The 25,571-nt window shown below is 37.5% G+C and overlaps 2 protein-coding genes across 9 annotated transcripts; one reads left to right on the top strand and one right to left on the bottom strand.

The window, feature by feature from the left end:
* The first annotated feature begins 137 nt into the window (after nucleotides 1–137).
* On the top strand, nucleotides 138–20,623 carry LOC107220597 (BAG domain-containing protein Samui). Of its 6 annotated transcripts, none has more exons than XM_015659256.2 (3): nucleotides 138–430; nucleotides 802–912; nucleotides 15,613–20,623. In XM_015659256.2, the coding sequence occupies exons 1-3, from the start codon at nucleotides 383–385 to the stop codon at nucleotides 17,677–17,679; spliced, it is 2,226 nt and encodes a 741-aa protein (XP_015514742.1). In that variant the 5' UTR covers nucleotides 138–382; the 3' UTR covers nucleotides 17,680–20,623. The 6 variants fall into 6 exon arrangements, with proteins under 6 accessions (XP_015514742.1, XP_015514741.1, XP_046601188.1 ...); XM_046745232.1 differs by lacking the exons at nucleotides 138–430; nucleotides 802–912 and adding exons at nucleotides 7,932–8,079; nucleotides 10,008–10,177; XM_046745233.1 differs by lacking the exons at nucleotides 138–430; nucleotides 802–912 and adding exons at nucleotides 7,940–8,083; nucleotides 10,008–10,177.
* Nucleotides 19,753–25,528, bottom strand: LOC107220591 (glutamic acid-rich protein-like). Of its 3 annotated transcripts, none has more exons than XM_046745230.1 (10): nucleotides 25,180–25,528; nucleotides 24,881–25,083; nucleotides 24,480–24,775; nucleotides 24,249–24,397; nucleotides 23,978–24,138; nucleotides 22,047–23,888; nucleotides 21,852–21,956; nucleotides 21,585–21,757; nucleotides 21,357–21,492; nucleotides 19,753–21,288 (listed from the first exon to the last, which is right to left on the bottom strand). In XM_046745230.1, the coding sequence occupies exons 2-10, from the start codon at nucleotides 24,890–24,892 to the stop codon at nucleotides 21,193–21,195; spliced, it is 2,970 nt and encodes a 989-aa protein (XP_046601186.1). In that variant the 5' UTR covers nucleotides 24,893–25,083; nucleotides 25,180–25,528; the 3' UTR covers nucleotides 19,753–21,192. The 3 variants fall into 3 exon arrangements, with proteins under 3 accessions (XP_046601186.1, XP_046601185.1, XP_015514734.1); XM_046745229.1 differs by having other exon boundaries at nucleotides 24,904–25,083; XM_015659248.2 differs by having other exon boundaries at nucleotides 24,249–24,376; nucleotides 24,904–25,083; nucleotides 25,180–25,526.
* Nucleotides 25,529–25,571: the final 43 nt, after the last annotated feature.

Raw genomic sequence — 25,571 nt, 5'->3', positions numbered from 1 at the left:
CTGCCAAAAGCGGTTAGCGGAACGGCGCGGAACTAGTTTTGCAAGCTATAATCGCCACCGCGAGGAACACGCCAGAATGCCGACGAATATTCTCGACTGTTCCCGGCGGCGCAGCTCTTCACCTTGTAATTCAACCCACCGACTCCCTCCTATACTCACCGTTGACGGTGTTCGTTGATTCAGTTTCATTCTAACCGCCCACTCTACCTGCGCTGATAACAACTAGAAACTCGCCGAGTTTCAGCATTGTGTGCCCCGTATACTCTCTTCGCGTCGTGTGTGTTTTCATTATTTCTATATATATATTTTTTTTTTTCTACTTTCCGCACACGAATTATTCCCCGACGCGTGGTGTTAATTATTCGATGCTGAACGAAATTCTATGCGATTTCCTACTACGATAAATATCGGTCACATCAGCAACGTGAATGTAGGTATAAATAAAAAATTAGTGAACGTTACAACTGTCGATCAGCGATAATAATCGTTGTTTTTTTCGCAAGTACTCGGTGTTGTGTTCTAACTTCTTTTACTCTTCGGCCTCTCTTCTATATTTTTACGGAGGAGTAAAATAAGAGAGGTGGGAAGGTATTTAAAATAAAAAAAAAATATATATACATACACGCGAATTAATAGCGTACCAGGAAATCGGCAAGTATGTCATATTATTTTCGTGATAAACCGATCAGGTTCAGTGACAGACTTAGAGGCAGTGGTGGTAGCAATAATATTAACGCTGCTGCTGCTGCAGCTAACAACGGCGATGATCTGATGGAATCGCTAAAACGACAATTTGAACAGGACAGTAAATCTTTCTTCGAACCGACCACGGCCAGCACCGGCAGCAGTCAGCAACGCGGCTCCAGGGACCGCGAACACCCCTTTGAACGTCATCACACCGGCTTTCCAAGGGTCAGTACAAATTTTCATAATTTATGGTATTTTTTTGAAAGAACTCGCTAGAAGATTCTGCAAATTTTCACAGTTTACGGTCGTTTTTTACGTCCGCAATGTTGTTCCTGTTACGGTCTTGGCGTCAAGTTTTTATATTTCAGGTTTCATCGATCGATGCTCGTTTGTTTTGCATACTTACGATGCACACTTTGTCATCAAGCTGAAGTCAGTAACGTTAGCGTAAGAAACGAAACATTGGGCGAAAAAAAATCACTATTTTGCAATTTTTTAGTGACTTTGAAGGTGGCCAAGTTTTGAAAAAATGAATTACCGCTCTGCCTAGTTGTAATTTACTGCATTTCATAGATTCGTAACACTTTTTTAAAGTTTTGCGTAGCGCAGGTATTCGTTCGCACGTTGCGTAACGATTTGTTGTGTTTTTCTACGCTGACACGCGCGTCGACTATGATCCTATATGTATATATATATATATCGCATGCATGCATCATCAATCAGATGGCGGACGATGCGTTCGTGTTGGTTGGAATCGATGAAAAGATTTCGTAAAAAAGAATGTAGGCACATCTTTCTCGAAAAACATGTTCATGCTTCGAGGGTGGGGAAGGATGTTTTTCTTATTGTTTTTTTTTTATTTGGATTTTAAGAAACAGTAGAGAATAGCAAGCTGAAAGAAAACTGTCACTTTGTTATAAACACTTGGCGGAGATTGCAATTTGTCCTCTTTCTTTAATTTTCGTATACTCTTTTTATTTCAATCTTTTTGTCGTTTGTATGATGCATGACTTCTGTGCCAAGAGCAGCAGCAGCAGCAACTGCTGCGCTCGGCTCCGACTCTCTTTTGACGAAGATGATTGTAACTATAAATAAACGGTCCAGCTAGATACGTTTTAGATCGTTGTCGGTATAATATGCTGGTGATTATGATCATTACAACGATTAGCTATTAAAAGTTCTAGGCTACGTTCGAGTTGTTCTTGTCTTAACAGAGATTTAGGATCACTCCAGTTTGTTACCCTTCAATGTTCGATTAGGTAGGTTTACATACGCGCAATCATGCATAGTAGGTACAGTAGCTAATTATCTGCGTCATGTATCGAGCGATGACGTCATGTCGGTAATGAAGTCGGAACTTGAAAAAATTAACGAGTTCTCTTGTTATTTTATAATAACAAGACATATTTTCCTTTGAAGAATTATTTTTTCATCCGCAGTATCGTGAATTTCAGGGTAAATTAGATCCTTTTGATGTTGCGGGGTAAAAGAAAAGTTGGAATGAAATAACAAAGATAATAATGATAAGAACAAAATCGCAGTGTTAGGTTGTTGGCATTATAATATACAGTATATAAAAGAAACTCGAGCCCATCCCAAATATTCTCTATCTATTTTTAAAACTGAATTATAAGCTGGATGTGTATATACGTCGGTTTTCTTTTTCGCTTTCCACTTCTTCATCTTCTTCTTCTTCTTCATCTTCTTCATCTCCTTCATATACACTCTCTGACGACGCTTTACCGAGAAATATATTCTTTTCTCTTTTTTACTTCTTCTACAAATACATTCTACTTGCTAGCTCTTTTTAAACAAATTTCCCGCTGTATACCTGTAATCTTTTTATACATCGGTTCTCATTACGAAATACCGTTGTTTGTGTATATTATTATTGATGTTATACCTAAAACCATGTATATCCGCAAAAAAATTACATCGATATATTGTTCATTGAATACATATAATCCAAGTATCACGGATGATTCGTTCAAATATCTCTGATAAAAGATAAGGTGTCAGCTTTAATCTTTTCGATTCAAAGAATTAACAGATAGTGACTGAACAGAGGCAAAAAAAAAGACAACAAATCGACAAAAATATATGTCTAGGGGCTATTATACGTTATCATCTTTACTAACATACCACAGATAAACCCCACAGTACGTCTTGTTCACCGAAAAAAATGCTATGCGTATACCCAATGCATTCGATTTCATTCAGACGATGGCGTAAGCGGTAAAAAAAAAAAAAAAAGGTAAACAAATCGTAGGAATGCAAGCGAAAATCGAGAGTTCCGAAACGTTGGCTGACCCTGAACCGGTGAAAGTAATCCGTAGGAAAAAATTTCATCCGGATACGTCGAGTCGTTTCCGAAATATCTTGGAAAAATACGTGAAATATGGAGCCGCCGCCATATTTGTTGAAAAAATTGGGAAAACTAACCATCGCCTTACAGGCTGCAGCGACGGATTTCGATGTGGGTGGTGGGTGTATTATGTATTATAAATACAAGTGTACACAAAACTTACAACTCGACATTGGGGTGCGGTGGTGGGCGTTTAAGTAGGTCGCGTGCGCTGAATGATGCGCAAACATGTAGAATGTGTCTTTCATACACACATATAGGTATGTACAGGTATAAATGTACGTAGGTAGGTTGGTATATCAGCACTCTTTTCGCGCGCATCGATGAAATACGGAAAAAAAGAAGAGAACGAAAAGACGACTGGAGAATAAATGTCGAGCGTCTGTTCTGTTGACACGGAAACGTGTTTTAGCACATCGAAGGAAGACGACGACGCGACTATGACGACAATAGTGACGATCACGGGTATAAAATACATAACTTGGTATATGCGTGCAAATATATTGTATAGGTGTACGACATAGGTATAGGTTCACACAATAGACGGGCTATTATACGAATTCCGGTCGCGTCGAACAATCATTGCCTGTATATAGACGTACAAGACGTATACCTATCTATGTAGATATGTATCTAACTAACTACACCTATTCCCTGGCTCTTCGGTTTCTGTGCGGAATAATAATCGATTGGAAAATATAATAATAATAATAATGAAAGAAAATCGAAAACCCGTGGATCGGAATTAAAATATTTATCATTATACATAATTTATATAAAATAATGTATATTAAAAGTGTATACGTGTATTTGCTTCTAATAGTTTTTGAGAATTCACCGTTATATGATCCTGCGCTTTCCATGTGCGTCATCTTCTCCTTCTCTTTCTCCTCCTTTATATTTTATATCAGTGAGAAGAGAACGGTGAAATTAACCTAAATATTTCACTTATACGTGTAACTAAATGTATACAGTACATATCCGTACACATTCTAACGTATGTTAAATGCGTACGCCTGAGTAAAAAAAAAAAATTTTCATTCTAATATGTATACACGACGCGTTGACTAAAGGTACCTATGCATCGTAATATACGTGTGACACCAAACTTTGATTCGTTAATTAGGCAGCAATGGTGATGACGGAAAAATGATTTGTGCAGGTAAAAAATAAAAAAAGAACAATTACATCTATTATATATATTATATATTTCAAATCATCTGCGATACGATAATATCACAATAATTTTGGCACCTTATTTTTATTGTGCCTTCTCTCTTCTCCCTCCTTATTTTTTATTTTTCCTCTTGTTTCGTAAGATTTTCTTCAAAGAAGAGTTTCAATCTTTTACTTCCGTCAAACGCAGCAGATGTACAAGAAGCAAAAATATAGTAGGAGGAAAAATAACGCAATATCGATGTACGAAACGTATATTACGCGAGGGTCGGGGAAATCCATCGAGTTTCATTATTCGTCGTTACGTTGTAACAGCTGCAGAAAGTTCAGCAGTACCTATATAATACACAAGTTACGACTCTCTATGAAATCTTTGATCTAATTTTCACCCCTCTTGCATTCCGCTGACGCTGATGCTGCGTAGTAATATCTGGATCCGTGCATCGAGTCGTATATTATTCGTAAAACAGACTGGAGTTAGTTGAAAATTGTAGGAATTTGTTCAAAAGTCCTCAAACATTGTGTAAAAATAATTGTGAAGAAAGAGAGAGAGAGAGTTTTAGTTCGTTGTCAGCGGTCGGTCTTCGGCATATCTCGCTGCCGTTGCTGCTGCTGCTGCTGCTGCTGCTGCTCGTCTAGAAATAGCTGCCATTGATTCGTCTGGCATTTCTACAGACGAAATTCCTTCACCACTTCGACTAGAGTCTCGTACTTCCTTTAGCCGATCCTCCTCTTCTCTAGTCTTGTTTTACGATTCCTCTGTCAAATCATCGTCGTCGTCACCCGCGAGCAACGCAATAATTCCATCGCATTTCTCTCGCGATATTAAAACCAGAAAACGCGGTTTCTTTACATCTCTGTACAATTTTTTTTTTTTTGTAATACAAAGAATTAAAATAATATTCTACAAGAAGTAAAAAACAAATCAAAGAGACTTGTATTATTCTTTTTTCTCCGAATTGCTCTTCGACTGTTATATTCTCTTTTATAAAATAATATAACAATACGTTATTTTTTGTTTTCGTTCAATTTTCTACATTCTTTCACTTTTCTGAGCACCATTATCGCGTATACATGTAACAGAAGATTTTATTTCGTTTTCAGCATTATTTTCTTTATCTTCACATTTCGCGTGAAATTATTTCTTTCGCATCCGTGTTAATAAATATCTTCCGTATTCTACTTTCTAATAAATTTAGCTGCAATAAATACGAACCGTACGATGCACGTTATATCCGTTTATATTTGTTTAATTGGCGCGAAAATTTGCGTGGGCGTGCATGATTTCGTATCACGCATGAGATTTGAATTGGATTAATCAGTAGCCAGAATTAACCACGACGAATTCGACGACTATGACGACGATGATTGTGCACTATTTGCAGTGCAGACAACCTTACACGTCAATTCTTGTGTCTCTGTTATTATTTACTGCCACATGATAACATGTACTAACAATAACTCTTCTCACTGCCGATCGGAATAATTGAAAAAGAGATTCGACTTTTTCATCCCGTTTTCAAGTCGTGACGAAAAGATGCATTTTCGATTCGTCAATTTTACAAAATTGTGGAAATATTTCGAAATAATTGTAGGTATAATTTTTCATCGAAACATATCAACAATATTCATCGGGCATCAGGGTCTCGGGGAGCGAAAGCCGATGATGCGTTAGTTTGACGTGGAATGCCCCATATATACACATATATATATATACATATATATATATACACATTGTACGTACACTCGTTGTCTGCAAAGAGAGGCAATTGGTTCCTTTGTCGTCATACTTTACGAGCAAAGATCCCACAAAATCGATCCCAACTTGTATACACTCTCCTTATGTACTAATTTATATCACCTACTTAATCAATACATGGTTTAGGTGTGCACTCGGAGAGGTATACGGGCGTTTACACACACACATGGCTATCTTCCATGGAATCTATCCAACGCAGGTTGTTTATGTATACCTATGCGTATATGCACGTACCTCCATATATCGGACCCCGATTTGGGTCTACAGCGGAAATGGTTCGGAGAGACAGGTTTTCTAGTCTATTATACGGGACACTTTGATATCTTCAGGCTTTCCTTTCTTATTTTATTTTATTTTATTTTTTTTAAACAACGATCCCGAACATCCCGGGCGCGTCTCGATAGAAAATTTTTCCCAACCCTCAAACAAGTTATCGTACGTCATAATATCGCGCGACGATTTGCACCGATTCAAAACTTGTATAATAATCTTTACGCACGGTATATGTATGTATGTATGTATGTATGTATGTATGTATGTATGTATGTATGTATGTATGTATGTATACCTATATCTACATACATGTGAGCCTGTGCATTACGCTGACTGACTGACTGACTAACTAGCAGCACTTCGAAAAGACTATAAAAGGTGAGCGCCGCATCGGTTCGCCGGTATGTACGTATGTATACGTATGCACACGCCCATACTTACGGAACGAACACGTTTCTCATACGCGCACGTAACAAAGTCGGTCGATTCCGAGGTTGAGTCAGGGAGAGTCGTTTTTTCTCTCCTCGCGTCGTCGCGGCGAGAGGGGCGTTAAACACATACCGATATATAATATACATATATGTATACGTACATTAGGTGTACATACGTATGCTCGTAATTACCCATTTTTCCATTTTATTTTTCTTTCTTCTTTGTCAATGTAATTCGTATTGCTATATTTTATCGTTTGTAATTTTTTTTTTTTTTTTTTCTTAAACATTCTTGCCTCTAAATTTATTCGCAGTACTTATCTACCATATACCATATGCAATTAAAATTGCATCGAATTGAATCGACGGAAGAATGGTAGAAAAAAAATTCGAAAAAATCGACAATCGAACGAACACCGACACCTTCGAATAATATTATGCAGCGTGTACGATACGGTAAAATAAATGCGTACAACCGTAATTGAGAACTCGTTACCTGCGTACAACGTGTGAAATAAAATTTAATTCTCATTATAAACATAACTAAATGTAACACGCGCGTACAAAAATAACACAACGACTCGTCTTTCCGTGCCGGTAACATTATTCTCGATCGATCGATTCATTCCAGAAATCATTCCTTGTGTTAAACGTGATATTCGTTCGTTTCTTACTTATATTTTATATATTATACACACACACACACACACACACGCATGTGATGTTGTAGAAAGATCGCGCGAGGTGCGTTTCTCGAAGGCGGTGGAATGACTTGGCACGTTCCATGGAACAGCCGCGAATAATACAGCGATATGACACACGCAAACACATGACGTGTAAATGTTCCTTACGGCCTCGCATCGAAATTCTCTCCTCTCCTTCTCTCTCTGTCTCTCTCTCTCTCTCTCACTCACTCACTCGGTCTTTTTTTTCGCAGAGATCTCGAAGAGTGCAACAATATGCGTGAATACACGCGCGTGTTCTTTTTTTTTTTTTTTCGATGTATTAACGATATAATCCGTGTACGTATTATGCTTAGGAATTTACAAGTGTGTAAGGTTTAACTTGTCGGAGAGCACCTGTAATGTATGTGTGTGTATATATATACACGTGCACATATGTTCTTGTTCATAGTCAGAGTATAGATTCCCTCTCTCTCTCTCTCCTTCGTCTTTTTCTCTCCTCTCTCACCCGTTCGTTTCAGCGAGATATAACGCGTATATGCCCGACCCTCTAGACTTCAGTAAAGGTTTTAACGCCGAGAGAAGCGGACTGCGCGTAATTTTCCCCGTTTTCTCGTACAGTTTCCTTCGTTGTAATAATTCTTCTTATTCTTTTCTTTTCTTTCACTTGTTTTGTTACTTCATTTTCTCGCAGAATAAATACATGTACGTATGTATATTATATTTATCAAATATATCATGTGTACATCGTTTCTCAATGAATTATATGTATCATACACGCAACGCGTGAATATATAACAGCGAGGTAATAATAATGGTAATAATAATAATAGTTTAACGATAAAATTTGAAAGCAAAATAGAAAAAAGGGGGTTTCGAGGAGAGAGAGAGAGAAAAAAAAAAGAAAATAATCTTCATCCTCCTTCTCCAAAAGATGAACGCTGTGATCGGATATTGTTGTAAGGAACGTTGCAACTAAAAACGCGGCGCAAAGTGATAATAATATATTGTTGTAAAAAATATTTTAAATATAAAATCAAAACATCGTAGAAGATTCTCGTCCTCTTTTCTAAATTTCTCTAAAACAAAAAAAAAAAACAAACAAACAAATAAATAAAATAAAATTATTTCAACGAACGAATAAATAAATAAATAAATAAACGAACGAATGACGTGAGAAGTTTTTGACGAGAGCAAACGAGGTGATGTTAATTGTTGTTTATTGTCGTTTATTTTTGGCATCGTGAGTACACCATTACGAGATATAGGTAACAATATAGTCGAGTGCCGGTGATTGCGATTGTGATATTGTGATTGTGATGGTGGTGGTGGTGGTGGTGGTGGAAGATACCCAGAGATACGTATTATAACAGCCGACGTGATCGTCGCTGATGCTGGCGACTTGCGGTCGGCAGTTCGGCAGTTCGTTCGGTCCACGAAAGTGAGTCAGAACGGAAAATAAATACACCTAGGTTATATGCGTATAACGTGCGTTCTGTATATATACGTACCTCCGTACCTGCTCTCTCGACAATCATACATGTAGTGCGGATCGGCTGTACAAAACTCTAGATACGAGTGCGCGGAAGAAAAGAACTTGCGGAAAATTAAAGGTAATAGATACGATAATAATAATAATAATAATAATAACAACAACAACAACAATAGCGATAACAACAGTAATGTGTATATAAAAAAAAAAGAGAGAGAGAGAGAGAGAAGAAACGAATCGAGACAATTTAATTAAACCGTTTGTGTTTTCAAATACGTGTAATTTGTGATTGTAATTAACCTGCAATTGATTTGTGGTGTGTCCTGCTGAAGCAGTTGTGTGAAAAACCGCTTATTGAATCGCTTTGCTGTTGAAAAAAAAAAGAAAAAGAAAAAACGACCAACGAGAATCGGAAGCAAAAGAAAATTCGGAAAAAAGAAAGGAATGAAAAAAAATTTTTTAAAATAAAAAAAAAAATTCGCCAGTCCGATAATATTTTGGTAAATATAATTTGGTACATAATAATTTGATAGATAGTTTACTTAACACGACACATTGATTGACACGTATTAAATGTGTGGTTTTTTTTTCATCTTCGTCTTCTTAGTTTTATATAATACGTAATGTAATAAATAACGTTTGTCGTAACATATTCGATTTTTATAATTATTTGTGGTTTTTCTTTACTCTCTCTAAACCGTTTATTGTTGTTTTTCTTTTTTTTTTCTTTTTTCCTCACACTTTTGTTTTTCTAATCCACGCTTTGTACGTGCAATTTTTGTTGTTTCGTTATTTTTTTTTTTTTTTTTTTTCCCCTACCTACTCAACCGTCGAACCCTCAGAGAACAATCAATTGAAACCGTCAATTACAATTATTTTGTTTCAAAACTTGAATTTGATCGTAAAAACGAAAGACATATTTCTTACTTGGTAGTTTCGGTATAAAATCTCGGCCAATCGACGTATTCTTACTGTTACTACTACTACTGTTATTATTATTATTATTATTATTATTATTATTATTATTATTATTATTATTATTATTATTATTATTATTATTATTACTGCTGCTACTACTTATTTTTACTATATTTCACAAGTAAATAATACCAGCATCGTTGTTTATTTCTATATAACAAAGATCGGAAAGAATAAGAACCAAACGTGTACAAAAAAAAAAAACCGTCAAGAAAAACGATAGAAATAAAGAAAAGAAAAGAAAAGAAAAGAAAAAAGCGAATCATGGACTCTCCTATCATCTTGGACACTACACCGGAATTTGGACAGTACGTGCAGGATCGTGCATTTCCTGTAAGTTTTCTCGAATTGCATAATAAAACGATAAATATTATACAAACTGAACCCTAAAAAAAGAAAAAAAAAGGTGAACGAAAGAATTATTTTCCATCATGTCTACATTAGTTTTTAATTTTTTTTTTTTTTATATCTTTCAATACCCTTTGATACCTATTCATTTATTATTATTATTATTATTATTATTATTATTATTGTCGTTGTTTTCATCTTCGTCATCATCGTCGTCATCATCACCTCGCCTCGGATGAATTATCATTAATTGTATCTTTCAATTGAATAGAGAAAAAAATAAAAGTTGAAAGGGTAAAGTTGTGCAAAAAAAAAAAAAAAAAAAACAAAACGAATCGAAGACGACAAATTAATCGTTGACATCATCGTCGTTGTTATTATTATTCATCTTTGTCGTGGGTTTTGTTTTTTTTTTTCAGTCATTTATCATTTACTTATTTACTTTTCATCGCGACGAGTAAAAAAATAGGACAGCGAAAATTTGTCAGATTCAAAATTAACACACGTAACACGTGATCCAAGTTAACAAGCGTTTGTATTTTAATTTTTACTTGAACGTTTGCGTTTTTGCGCATTGTGTTATAAATTTGCATGAGATAGTTACGTTGCATATTTAAATTTTTATCTCTTTTCATCCGACGTACGTTTGTCGGTATATAATTTTCCTCAAAATTATAGTTTGCTTTTACCCCGCTTCTTATTCTTCTACTTTCTTACGCGTACGATATACGTGTACGTATTTCAATTACAAGGCACACAATATACGTGTGTGTGTGTGTGTGAAATGTGAAAATGAAATTTATTTTTCCGATCGTTATAACGCCGCTGTTTTCTCACGCGGCTCTACGCAATTCAGGCACAATCCCCATCCATCGAGAGTTAAACGGTGTGTTATTGGTTTGAAATTGTACGAAATTTTTGCACATAACATTTTTAACACGTACGCACACTTGCGTCTGTCTCTTACATATTTTTACTCGTGATCTAACCGATCTCCTCCCTCCCCACCTTGTTTTCCGTTCTTCTTCTTGCGGTGAGGCGAGAAATCGAACTGCACGTCAAGATCATGTGTGTATGTATAATACATACGAACGTACGAACGTGCGGAATAAGTATAATTATTCACTAAACACGGACAAGAGAGAAAACCGGTTTTTTAATAACAAATATACACACGATGCGGTGTATTTGCCGTGTTTTTTTTTTTTTTTCTTCTTTTTCTTTTTTTCTTCCATTCTCATCTCTTTTGCTTCTATTTCTTCAATATCAAAATGTGAAACTTGGACGGTATCTTTTTTATTCGTCGTTTCGAACAATGTTTTAGACTTGAATTTTGAAAAAAAAAAAGAAAAGAAAAAAAATTTGTAACACGCATGCGTATTTACCTGTAAAACTTGATGTGTATTATATATATATATATATAGTGTGCGGTATATTGGCGAACGGAAAGGTTTGGCAACGTTGTGCACAAAAATAGGGTTACTGAATTCAGCGGCGTGGGCGAGAAGTTTAAGTATTGCGCTTGAAATCTCTGCTGATGCTGATCTCTGCTTCTGCGGTCGGAGAATTTCGATACAAAAACGACAACGAATAAAAATTAAAGCAATCCGCGCACTTTTTATCCACTTACGACGATGTAAAGGGAAAGAGTGGCGGAGGAGGGAAATTTTAAATTCATCAAGAAACGTATGTTTGGGTAAAGAGGGTGAAAAATGGACGGAAAATGAAAACTAAAACGGAAAACAAAAAAAAAAAAAAAAAAAAAAAAAAGAAAAAACTGTATAAATTATATAGCCACGGACGGTGCGTCATTCGTTTACGAAAGCATATCGTATACACCTTATATGTATTCATGTGTAATATTGAACAGGATATAAGCGAGACGTACAAATTGACAAAAGTAATTTTCACCCCGCTTCGAATCGATTTAATATTTTTTTTTTCCTTATTTTCTCTTTTCTTTCTCCATTCAAGTCGTTGTTTTTCTTCTTTTATATAGATAAATATACCTGTATAAATCAATCCGTGTACATTAGAATTAGAAAAACCCAGTTTTTAATTGTTTTTAATCTTGATATACATTGTATATACGCACGATTGCCTTTTCGGATAATATCCTTGTGTATGTATAATCGATCTGTGCGCAGCGAGCAGCGAGGGAAAAAAGAGAGAGAGAGGGTGGGGAGGAAAAAAAACTTGTGTCGAAACGCCACCGTGACCTAATTTTTCCGAAAAAGGATGGGAGGACACTCGCGAATGTTCCGTACGTGCGCGTGTGTGTGTGTATATATATACATATGTACGTGTAAATGTATAAATTTACTTCCCTTTAACCCTTTGAGTCACACTTTATTCTTCCGAGTAAATTTTTATAACAAGATAGCATATCGTGGTTTTTAGGGTCGCTTATTACGAATCTGATATCAAATTTTGAATCTCTCGACGTAACAAGTTTCTTATCAATTTTCTCCCGATCGTTGTCGTTTTTTCCCCGCGAACAATTAATTAATCAAGTCGTATGGTAGCGCTAATACAACAACCTTGCATTATACACACAAAAAAAAAAAAAAAAAAAAACAAACGGTTGTTTTACTGTATAAACATACCGACTGTCAGTTTACATTCTCCCTATCTATGCACATTTCATTTCCATTCCGTTTCAACCCGAATGAATGCTTGACAAAGAAATATTCTCTGTATAAGCAAGCGAGTAGGTGCCAAATATAGTTGCACGTCACCGTTAATGCAGTTCTCTGTTCAGCTGCTATAATATTACTGCATGCGCGTGACAAATTTTTTTTTTTTTTTTATATCGTGTACAGGTTATACCTGTACCATCTGCATCTGTATATACCTGTATTAAATTCAGCAAGGTTGCCAATTTCACGTGTAAGTATCCGAAGTAGTATCAGGGTTGAAGAAAACGAGAACAAAGAAAAAAAACGAAACACAAAGAACTAGTTCATAAAATATATATGTATATATATATTTTTAAAGATTGATGTATTTTCGTTATTATGATTATCATATTTGCGGGGGATGGTAAACTAAGACGACGACGACGTCAGTCCGTGACGTCAGTAGTACCAACGCCTCTATAATAAGTTGTGGAGAGAGAATGAGACACGCGCCGCCTACGATTATCGGCATATACGAGAAAAAAATTAGGAGGAGAAGGAAAGATCAACTCCGCATATGACGCGAGAAACGATTTTTCCCTTCACCATTTTTGATTTGCTTCGGGATTTTTTTTATACGATTTTTTCGATCTCGCAAAAAGTAGCTGTTTCTGAATTATTTCAAACTTGTTTTTTTCCCACAACCTGTCAATCCGTTCGTGATTATTCAAATCTATCTTAATTAATAAAGATTCTGTGCTTAATTACCTCAATCTTTCGACTTGGTACACTGAATTTCATGATAATTTTTGCATACCATGGAGAAATCATGGCTGTAAATGATACGTAATACCTGGCATAATATATTCATTTTAGCAAGAAAGAATGCAAATAAAATCAACTTATCGATATACAGACTGAAGTGGATATCAACCTTCTCACCATAGATGAAAAACATACAATCCTATCGACTGTATCCTAGTCGTTCAGTTAGAACGTTGAACTGAATATTATGACACAAGTCCTGAGTCGATAATTTTACTCGCTTAATCGTCATTTTTGTTAAAACCGATTTATTGTTATACACCTATTTGGCATCGAAAGAAGAATTGGCGGTGATTTTAAGGACACGTGAATCAGTTTGAAACATTGACAGCCAGCGTGTACGTAAATACATATTGAATAGTAATATTTGAATTGAAAGATGGACGTGTAATTATATATTCCATTCGCGTATGTCTTTAATAATGTACGACTCACGGTGTATACCACCTTCCTATATCCATGTATGCACGTACAGCGTTTTATCAATGAACGAATGAACGAATGAACGAATCAATCAATCAATGGATCGATGGAATCGTGTTTCAACTTTTAATATATTATACATACGTTTTCCTCCACTATATAACGCGAACGAACGAACGAACGAACGTCACTCGATTCAATTATCATCTTCTTTACTTCTTCCTCCTTCGTGCAACGAACTTGAGTATAACTCGTTCGATAAAACCAGGAAGCGTATACATATATTCACGTATAGCTGTATACGTATTATTCTACGTTTGTACAGGTGTGTGTAAAAGCTTCTTTTAAGATTGTCAACGTCAACCGCAATAAGACATATACGTATACAGTGATTACGATGCGATAGCATAGGATAAGGATATGTGCTGCAGGGATGTTGATAGAGGCCCGAATTCATTAACCATATTGAGTTCGATTCGAGGTCGAATATCTTTCGCTTTATAGCTTGACGTCAAGAATTCGACTGGCACAAGTACGTAATATTGTTACGATCAGCTTGCGGGCGGAAATTTTCCGTACAGTGAAAATATGTCGAGTTAGTATGAAGTTAGCGAACGCCTAAATATTATCGTTTTTATTTCATTGTTCGAAAAAATCGTTTACACCTTTGTTTCACCATATTATGTAGATTCCGTAACGTGCAGGCATTCGGGTATCATCGTGGTTGGTAGTTGGAGAATGTCTGTTCGTAGAGACAGATGTGGAACAAACGATAAACGCGCGCGCCGCGGTCTGTGAAAATGTAAAATGAAAAAAAGAAAAGAAAAGATAATGAAAAAAAGAAGACAAGAAAAAAACGAAAAACGAAAGAAAAACAACAAACGAACCAGAATGAGAATAAGAAAAAGAAACCGATATAATTACACTCGTATTGTTTTTCTTCAATGTGAACGAGTGTCTTTTTTCACGTCTCCGTGTTTCCCTCTCGTCTCATAGAGTATGATAATGTATACCTGGTATAACCGTACGTGCAGTATTAGAGGCCTTGTCGTGTCTGTTATTTCATTCGTTAAAGAGTCCAATATAAGTTATAGGTATACGTATTAATGCTGTGCGATTAATTGATTAATTGGAAGTTTCGACGACTCGGTTAATCGACGATTTCAATCAATTGTTTTTTCGTTTAATCGTTTATCCGACTAATCGATTAATCGAAGTTGCCTTATAATAATCCTGCAGCCCAGTCGTTATATCACTGATCGCAACTAATTTACCATTTCATAATTTTCAAAAACGATTAATCGATACCGTCGAAATATGATCGAGGTAATGATCATGATGATGATGATAAAGATTATCGGTTTTTCTTGCCGCTAACCACTGCATGCTGTTGTATAGGCAGTGCCAAAATGGCCATTCGGCTGCAATAGTTATGAGAATCAACCTAAAATCTAACACTAATTCTTGAATGATAGAAAAATGAAATTAAAAAAAAAAAAAAAGAAAACGAAATACCTTGTATCTAACGTAAAACCTTGGATTATATCGTTTCAGGGTTTCCCGTTCGACGACGACGGATTCGACGGTGGCAGCAGACGTGCCGGCGGCAACATCAGATCCCATTTGGACGACCTAGCTGCTCGCCATCCAGAGTTTGCCGATCACCTTCTGGGCCCGCCTTGGGCAGACGTTCCGTTCCCCCTTGGCACTCCGAGGAACAGAAGGCGGGGTTCGGGTTTGGGCTCTTCGTCCTCGTACCAGAGTCATCCGGACGAAGACGCGAGGAGTCAGGCGAGCGGAAGCAGCGCCGCAAGCGCGGCGAGCGGAGCAAGCGGCGTCAGTTCTCACGGCGAGGCGGATACCGGAATTTACCAGGAACAGCAACAGCAGGAGGAACGTGAGAGGAACGACAAGCGTAGTAATAAGGGCAACAATCAACACTATCAACCCATTCCTCAGTACGGACTGAGAAACACCGTCGACATTGGACAGCATCGTCACGACATGGAGAACAGCGAGAACGAGAAGACTAACCGAGGTCAACGATCCGCTTCGGCACCGCCGGAGAATCGACAGACTGCACAGAATTTCAATGAGCAGAGTCATCAGCAGCAAGCTTCGCAACAACAGAGCGGACAGAATCAGGGATCGAATCCTAATCAACGGTTCGTTTCCAGGGTCGATATTACTCCTCAGCAACAGCAATCCGACGTCGCTAAGCCGCCGATGTCGCCTAAGCTTCAACAGCAGCAGCAACACCAACCTCATAGTCAGTCCAATCATCAGACATCGTCGGGACAGCAGCAGCAAACCCATCAACAGAAGAGCAACGTCAGGCATATTCCGATATTCGTTGAGGGTAGGGACGAGCCGGTGATTCCAAAGAACGTCGTCGACGAGACGTCGTCCGGTCAGTTCGCCGGTCATCAGCAACAGAAACGGCCGCAATCACCGCCGCAGTTTCAGAGACCGTCGCACTTCAATCAACACTTTACAGGCGGTGGCAACAGGCATCATCAGCAATGGCAGCAACCGCAGCAGCAACAGTTTTATCATCAACAACCGGCCGCGACTGCGGCGAGTCAGCACGAGCAGCAGATACCTAAGGCTAATCACTACCAGCAACAACAGCAACAGTATCGTCAACAGCAGGCCGAAAAGCAACGGGCTGCTCAACAGCAACAGCAACAGCAACAGCGGGAAGATGAACCAGCGGCTGAACCGCCGAAGCTGAAACAGATTCAACCCAAGGAGCCGTTGGAGAGGGTCGCCATTGTACAGAATGACGTCGACTCGCTCATGGAGGAGGTTAAGCAGTATCAGGGTGACTCGAGGCAGAGCAAGGAGTACATGTACCTCGACGAAATGTTGACCAGGGAGCTTATCAAGCTCGACGACATCGAGACCGAGGGTAAACCCGAGGTCAGGCAGGCAAGGAAAAACGCCATAAAGAGTATACAGGATTGTATCGCGATGCTCGAATCGAAGGTACCGATTCCTGGCCAGGAAGTTATCAAGAATTCCGATTCGACCGCCGCAATCACCGATCAGGGTAAGTCTGCATTACCGATGGAGACTGACGCTGAGACTGTTAAGAGCGATCTTAGCAACAATCCTAACGGTGCCGGGGACGAAAACGCCGCGATACCTTTACCGCCACCAGAAAATTCCGTTCTCTCGCAACAGCCGAAGGATCAAGTTACTCACTCTCAGGGCGTCGACGCGGGTACCGCGGTTAAGGATCAGGATCGGCCGGAGGAACGTCGGAACGTTGACGAAGCGATGAACGAGGATGCGGCCAATGATGATCCCGCTGCTGCCACGGAGGCGTTGATACAGACTGAAAAATCCGGATCCGTTACGGCGATGGAAACTCAACAGGATGGTGTTGCGGATAGTGCAAAGAAAACTGCTGACGAAGCGATGGAGTCGAATCAAGCTGCTGGCGGTGATCCGGGGCAACATCAACACCAGCAGCAACAGATGGACGTCGACGCCGCTGCTGCTGCTGCTACCAAAACTACATCCAAGTCACCCAGGAAGACGAGAAAAGCGAAACAGCCGAAACCCGTTTCCGATGTACCGATTCCTCTACCCCCACCTGAAGTCAGTCATACTTAGAAGGGTGCTGAGCGATGTTGGAAAGACGTGACAACGGGATGAGGACGTGGAACTGATGTACGATGAAATGAGAGTTAAATTTATATTGTTGATTGATTGATTGATTGATTGATGATCCACTGTAATGTGGACATATTGGAAATTTGTGCACAAGTATTTGTATGAATTTGTGTATGTGTAAGGGCGCGTTATTGGGTGCTGATTCTAGTTTGAATTTCGAACGTTACATCCGAACGGGAGATTGAAATTCACGCAAACGCTTTACAATGAAATAACAACTGCTGCGATTTTTTTAAATCTCTTGTTCTGTGTTTTTTTTTTTCCCCCGGCCTAGTGCAATTTTTTGAAATGGATGTACTGAAACTTTTTCCCAAATTTCTATGAATATTGGTATTACTATTATCGTTGACGTGGTAAACTTATGCATACACAAATGGATGCATTCACTATTAGGTGTAATACACTATGCATACATAACTGTAAGGCGAGTTTGTTCCTTATTCTTATTTATTTAGAAGAAAAAAAAATTTCTGTTTTTGTTGTGTCTTCTTTTTTTTTGTATAAATAAATAAATGCATGTATGTATGTATAAATATGCATATAGATTTTATTTCACGGTTCAGCGCGTATTTTACGAGTGACGACGATAATTACGATGATTAACGTTATTACGGGCTAATACTGGTAATAATATACATATGCGTGCAACTTATGTATGTGACAAAAACCAACCGACAACCGTCTCAGTAGCTTGATAATAGGATACAATACGGTTACGCAAAGGGTCGTATCTTATGAGTATTAATTTATAAATACAGATATTATATTTTACGAAAGAAAGAAACCAGAGAAAAACGGAAGTATATATACGATTATTTATAAGTTATAATTTATTGTATATCTACCCGGTACCGGTAGGTCTGATATGCCGTTACTGTTCTTATTAATTTTTTTTTTTTTTTTTTTAAACGCGCACGCGTGGATTTACAAAAATGCAGCAGGGTACGAGAATGAAATGAAATTTTAAAAAAGCATGATGCAATTTTATTTATGGATAATATTTTTCATGTATACAAACACATGATAAAGATGACAATTTTACGGAATCATTAACATTTCGTCGGGCAAATAATATTTACATACCTATGTATGTAGTATACGTATAAAGAAATATCAAGACACGATACAACAATATATTACATCACTAATATTGTATTGCAATAATTAAAAATGGCTTGCAATATTTGCGAAATATTATAGAATTGAAACGAGCTTTCCTGCCCAATATTGGTATTAAATATACAAATGTATCGGTGTACATTGATATTTGCATAACGCCTGAATAGTCTAGAACAATAACGATATTAATAATAGTAATTGAATAGAATTTAAAGATATATAACTAATGAAATCAAATCGGCCTTATCATACCTGATATTTTTTCATATCACATAATACTAGCAACTGCACGCAATCATACAGAGCATAAATATAATAACGTACATATATAATAACTGTAATTTTATGAATCTATTTTGATGAGAATAATTAATCGTTGTATAAAATATAATAATTTAAGCGATATAAAAATAATGCAGATGTACTATATTGCTATGCGCATTACGTATATTTATAATTGTCGGTATTACTTCATTTCGTCACATTGACGCGAAGCAATAGAAATATACGCGCAGGATATTACGGTGTTGCACAGTGTTTAATTTAATTGAGAAAGAGCAGAACGAGATTTAGTAAGAAAAAAAAAACAACAAAAAAAATTCCAAACCGAGGAACTCGAAACGTAGTCATTTTTTTGCCAATTGTTATCCTACGTGACGAACGTGTCTTTTTTTCAGAGAGATGATTTGATTTTTTATTTTTTTCTTATGTTTTAGGTTTTTTTAAATTCTGTAATTTTTTATTTTTTTTTATAAATGTAATTATTGCAGCAAAGACGATGGTGTATATTACATTGTATACTGTAATACAATGCAACACGTTATGGATATTACCTGCATGTTTCTGCACGCGTTCAAACGCTGACGGAAATTTTTTTTTTGTCGTTTTTTTGGGTTTTTTTTTTTTTTTTTTTTTTTATTATTGACTCTTAATATAGCGTCTTGTATAAATGCCAAATCGAAAGTGTAATTATTTAATCAAATAAGTAAAAAGTAAGAACTAATATATTAGTGATAATACATAGATACGTTATTAATTCTGATCCGTTTGAAATATAACATTATGTATTAGAAACAATTCATTTACGAAGAAGTTTATTTTTCTTGATTTTTTTTTTTTTTTTGTGTGCAAAACAAAATTTCATTATCATGATTGGAGAGTAAAAAAAAATATAATACGTTTAAGAAAAAAGAATAGCAATAATTGAAATCTTTTTGCCCGAGTTAAAGATTTTTCTGTGTTCTTATTTTTTTTTCTTTTTCTCTTAATGGGCTGAACGTTTATTCTACTTGTCTTCTACTTGGCTCGTTACTCGGTATCATAACTTTGCTACGTTTAACTTTAGATATTTTCGCAATAAAATTTGCCAACCTTTCTGCAAAATAGATGTATATGTATCATAATAGAGTAATCATCTTGCGTATACAAATTGTTATGCACGCGTTGGAAGATGAATGGACAAGGAAACTGTGAAACTCTTACAATTAGAGTATATTTTTTCAACTTACGAAAAAACCAACACAATATGTATAATGTCGGGTAAAATCTGTCGGAAAAATGAGCACGAGCTTCTTTGCACGTACACAACTGGACAACTTTTTTCGTACACGACGAAAGTTTATATTTGTATCGGTCAGCACCGCTCACGCACGAGTCGTATTAATCGATTAAAATAGACCTCTGTGTGAGTATGCCAACAAATGTCGGCTATGCGTGATAACCGTAATGTTACGTAAAGTAAAATAAAATGTACGTTTCAACGCGACGTCAACGTTGAGAAAAAATTATTTACAAATACTGACAAATTTCACCTTATTTTGTTCTGGCAATTTTTATACGTCATAAAATGAATGATTTGATGCTTAAAGGTCTGACAACTGGATAAGCGAATGAAATTGAAATGAAATCCAGGAACTTGGCAATAAATTCGGATGAATTCAAAATTTAGTTAGCATTCAAAAATAAATAAAAGAAACGTCATCTGAGTATTGCGCAAATTTGAAACGTAATGAGTCACAGCCAGCGACGTGTTACCGTTGTTCTGAGAATGTCCAGCTCGTCGTTTTTTCCAAAAATTCAATCCCAGATACACGACGCCAAGAGAATTTTTATTTTTAGTTGCCTCTAGTCTCTGTACCTCGACCGTATCCCCACCTTGCTCAATAATATAGCTATATCGTCGCAGATTGTTCACAAAATGAGAGTGAAACTCGTCTTGGAAGCTCGTTTTTCGTGATTTATTAGCATTGTCACCTCGTTCAAAGACGTCTTGTTTGAATGGACGATCCTTTGCTCACCGCTAAATCTCAAAATTCTATGACTTTGCGCAGCGGTTCAACTCTTCGAGTTTCCACAAACGTTGTATGCGAAAGGACTCAATTGGATACGAAAATCGAACGACTCGTTGGCGTTTTCAACTTCGAAAGGTATCTGAAAAAGAGGAACGAGCGATGAAGAAAATGCCTCACTACTTTTGAGGAACTATTTGCCAAACTCACCTCGATGTACGGATAAAGACACTTTTGCCCCCGTTCGGTGTAGTAGGAATAAATATCGAGGTTCAATTTGTAGAAACCGACATCTGCGTTTTCACCGTAGGAGAAATCACTGCATATACCAAACCGATCGGTGTTCCTGTAATCGAATACCCTGGTATAATCATTGCTCAATCCAAAACTCGAAGCTTAAAAATTGTCAACAACTTTTGTGGTCGGTGCTATACGAACTTTTTGTCAATAAAATTCCAGATGCCATTTCCCAGCATGTGTAACGTTACATCAAGCCCCGATGACGGCTGACCTGTACTGGGTTCAAAAACTTGTACGGACAACGTAGGTTTCGAACTATTTTCAGTCTTGATTTTGATTTGTGGTATCGATTGCGCTGTGCTGCTCTCCGTCTGAAATGAAACAAAAAGTAATATTGTACTGTCTGAAACGTTAAAAAAAAAAAAGAGACTGACATAAGTTTTTTGATTAGACTTGTTTCCATACCGATATATTTTGGTCCGGATCAACTTGTGCGGATATCGTAGGTTCCGAACTATTTTCGGTCTTAATTTTGATTTGTGATATCGATTGCGGCATGCGGCTCTCGATCTGAAATGAAACAAAAACTAGTATTGTACTGTCTGAAATGTTGAAAGAAAAAAGCCTTTCATCAATTTTCTATTATACTTGTTTCCGTACCGATATTTTCTTGTCCGTGGTTTTGGAAGCTTCTTGGTTTTTCTGTTGCGGTGGCTCTACGAGATGTTTTTCAGACGTCGCACAGTCGGTGATGTTCGATCCTTTTGATTTCTCATCGTTTTTCGTGCCGCTAGCCTCGTCACGGTGCTCTTTCTCTAAAATTTCCTGTTTCGCTTTTTTGGGATCTCCTTTGCGTTCTTGTTGCGGTTGCACTGTCAGTTTTTTTTTATACGCCAGATAGTCGGCGATGTCCTGTCTTCTCAATTTCACATAAATATTCGGGCATTTCGCGTCTTCCTGGCACTTCTTTCGTAAAATTTTCGGATCCTCGTTTTTGCGATTTTCCTCGCGTTTCTGTTGCGGTGGATCTACGACTTCTTTTGCGAACGTCGGATGATCGGCGATCTCCCGTCTCTTCAATTTCTCATCATTAATCCGGCGGTTAGCATCGTCCTGGCATTTTTTTTGTAAAATTTTCTGGTTCTCGTTTTTGATATTTTCCTCGTGTTTCTGTTGCGGTGGATCTACGAGTTCTTTTGCTAATGTCGGATGATCGACGATCTCCTGTCTTCCTAGTCTCTTATAATTAATCGTGTCATTGGCATCGTTTCGGTGCTTATTCTCTAAAATTTTCTCGTCCAAGTTTTTTGGATTTTCCTCGCGTTTCTGTTGCGGCAAATCTACGAGTTCTTTTGCAAACGTCGGATGAACGACGATCTCCTGTCTCCCTGATTTCTCGTAATTAATCAGGTTATCAGCATCGTTCCGGTGCTTATTCTCTAAAATTTTCTGGTCCACGTTTTTGGGATTTTGCTCGCGTTTCTGTTGTGTTTGCTCCACAAAGTCTTTTGCAAACTTCATACGATCGACGATCTCCTGTGTCCTAAATTTCTCATAATTAATCCGGCGTTCAGCATCGTCCTCGTGCATATTCTCTACAGTTTTCTTATCCCCGTTTTTGGGATTTTCGACGCGTTTCTGTTGCAGTGGATCTACGAGTTTTTCAGCAAACGCCATATGATTGACGATGTCGTATCTCCTTAAATTATCATAATTAATCGGGGGGTAGGCACCGTTCTGCCGCTTTTTCTCTATAATTTTCTGGTCTACGTTTTTGAAATTTTCCTCACGTTTCTCTTGCGGTCGCTCTAAAACATCTTTTGCAAACGCCATATGATTGACGGTGTCCTGTCTCCTCAATTTCTTATAATTAATCGAATTGTAAGCATCGTTCTGCCGCTTTTTCTCTATTATTTTCTGCTCCAGAATTTTGGGACTTTTCTCGCGTTTCTGTTGCGGCAACTCTACGAATTCTTTAGGAAGCATCAGATGAGTTACAATCTCTTGTTTCCTTAATTTCTCATTATTATTCAGGTGGTCAGCATCGTCTTGGTGCTTTTTCAGTAAAATTTTCTGATCCGCGTTTTTGGGATCTTCTTTGCGTTTCTGTTGCGGTAGCTCGACGAGATCTTTTGCAAATGCCAGATGATCGGCAAACTCCTGTTGCTTCATTATCGGATAACGAGACAGGCCGTCAGCATCATCCCGGCGCTTATTTTGTGAAATTTGCCGGTCCGTGCTTTTGGAATCTTCTTTTCGTTTCTGGTGCAGTGGCTCTACAGGATCTTTTACAAATAGCAGATGATCGATGAACTCTTGTCTTCTTACGGCTATATTATGTAAATTTTTCTGATCTGCCTTTTTGAGATCTTCTTTGCGTTTCTGTTGCGATGGCTCTACGACGACTTTGAGGTCTTTTTCAAACACCGGACTGTCGGCCATCTTCGGTCTTTTCAGTATTTCGTCGTTATCTGTGGAATCCGAGTTATCTAGGAGCCTTCTCTGTAAAAATACAAATACAGGTTTCCAAAAAATATTGTCAAATATCCTCAATCGATTTTCGCTTGTAGTTTGTGCCTTTGTTTGTAAACCTTTTGTTTTTTTGAAACATCCGTGAGCTTTGCTGCATTAGTGGTGTGTAACTTGGAATGAAGATGACGAATCAACTTAGATGACGATGGAGAAAAGATGTACTCTTGGCACATCTTGCATAATATTTTTGGCTTTCGTCCCGGGACCTCTTCCGCCCAGTCTGCGCCAACAAAATGCAAAATATTATCACGGAGCATTGGAATGGTCGTGCGCTTGGAACAACATCGCAATTTTCTAGACATGTTATTAAATCGTTTGAAATACTCGCACCTTTTGCCCAGTCAATATCAAAATTCACCCTGTGTATCGGCTCGTGGCATGCATACGTCCCATACCTGGCTTTCATCATTAATTTCATCATGGCCTCGTAACTGTAAAACGAGGTCAGCGCAGGTGTTCTGTAAACAAAACAAAATATTCTTAATACAGGAAAAATCCGTCTTTTTTCTGCATGCTATTCGTTCATACTTTTTGATATATTTAATTGAGAATAACACCCACCTCTTGTAAGCATCGTCATAAATGGTGCGAAGACTGACCGAAAGTTGAGATTTTGCCCTCATGAGCATTGACTTCTTTGCTATTTCGGCTGCAAAGATCTTGCTCATGATTCTCGAATGCTTGTGTGGCTCAACTTCGTCAGCCGTGCCATTTCTCACTACAACTCTACCTTTACATTGATTGACTTGTCGATTACAACAAATGAACGATGTTGAATCTCCTTCCCTTGTGTATATGTGACCACCCCAAACGTACCTTGTCGTTTTGGGGTCGTTTCCTTCTATAGTCACCATCGGCTTTGGAAAAAAAGAATTGGGATAGATGAGTCATAATTTGCCATTGATTTGTCGTAAGGTTAAAAAGTTAGTAAAGAAATTTCTTTGTATCGACAAATAAATTACTGAATTGGTCATCAATTTTGTACCGGAACTTCAAGCTCGGTTGGAATGTGCAAAGGATCGAGGCATTCGATTTCATTCGACACTTGATCATTCTCATTGTCCATATTATCTGCCGATGTGTCGCAGATGATAATTTCTTCGCAGTAACTGACATCATTTGGCTCATACTCGCCCGTGAACTCTGCTGTCACAACATGACTGCTCTGCAATGGGATTGTGGCAGTAGAAAAAAGTATCGATAAGTAAAGTATAAAAGTTGAAGGATATAATAATATTTTTATTATGTATAATAATCTTACCTCGGGTAAATTGTCACCGTTTTGGATGACATCGACTTCTTTTTGCAGGTTAAGTAGCGCAGCGTTACTCATTATGCTCATGTCAAGTAATGTGCAGTGTTTTGTTAAAATTATTATTATATTTAAAGTATTCTTCTTCCACGCAGGAATGTGCTAGTCTTAAAATTATCATCCAAATAGAATAGCCATAAACTCGTACAAAACATAAACACTGACGTCGTCGATAACCAATTGGTAATTACTGCACACATGCAAGTGCTATTGACGATTGAAGACTGCTAGTTTCATGGACTTTAGGCTGTTTAATAGTTTGACGCAGATGGTTCCGATATTAGCTCACAGTGCTGTCAACGATCTTTTATCTCTTTCGCACTGCCGAGTTTGCTGTGCCT

This window comes from Neodiprion lecontei, chromosome 7, assembly GCF_021901455.1.
Source record: "Neodiprion lecontei isolate iyNeoLeco1 chromosome 7, iyNeoLeco1.1, whole genome shotgun sequence".
In the NCBI taxonomy this organism is placed as follows: Eukaryota; Metazoa; Arthropoda; class Insecta; order Hymenoptera; family Diprionidae; genus Neodiprion; species Neodiprion lecontei.
Note: the sequence above shows the minus strand (reverse complement) of the source record. Positions and strands in the feature narration are given on the sequence as shown.

What these genes read in the sequence shown, in the direction of transcription:
- LOC107220597 (XM_015659255.2), top strand. Translation starts at nt 658, where the DNA reads ATGTCATATTATTTTCGTGATAAACCGATCAGGTTCAGTGACAGACTT. An exon ending in ATCACACCGGCTTTCCAAGG is followed by an intron (nt 913 to 15,612) that starts GTCAGTACAAAT and finishes ATATCGTTTCAG; the next exon opens with GGTTTCCCGTTCGACGACGA.
- LOC107220591 (XM_046745229.1), bottom strand. Translation starts at nt 25,260, where the DNA reads ATGAGCATAATGAGTAACGCTGCGCTACTTAACCTGCAAAAAGAAGTC. An exon ending in TATGACGATGCTTACAAGAG is followed by an intron (nt 24,398 to 24,479) that starts GTGGGTGTTATT and finishes TCCTGTATTAAG; the next exon opens with AATATTTTGTTTTGTTTACA. An exon ending in ATGTTTCAAAAAAACAAAAG is followed by an intron (nt 23,889 to 23,977) that starts GTTTACAAACAA and finishes GTATTTTTACAG; the next exon opens with AGAAGGCTCCTAGATAACTC.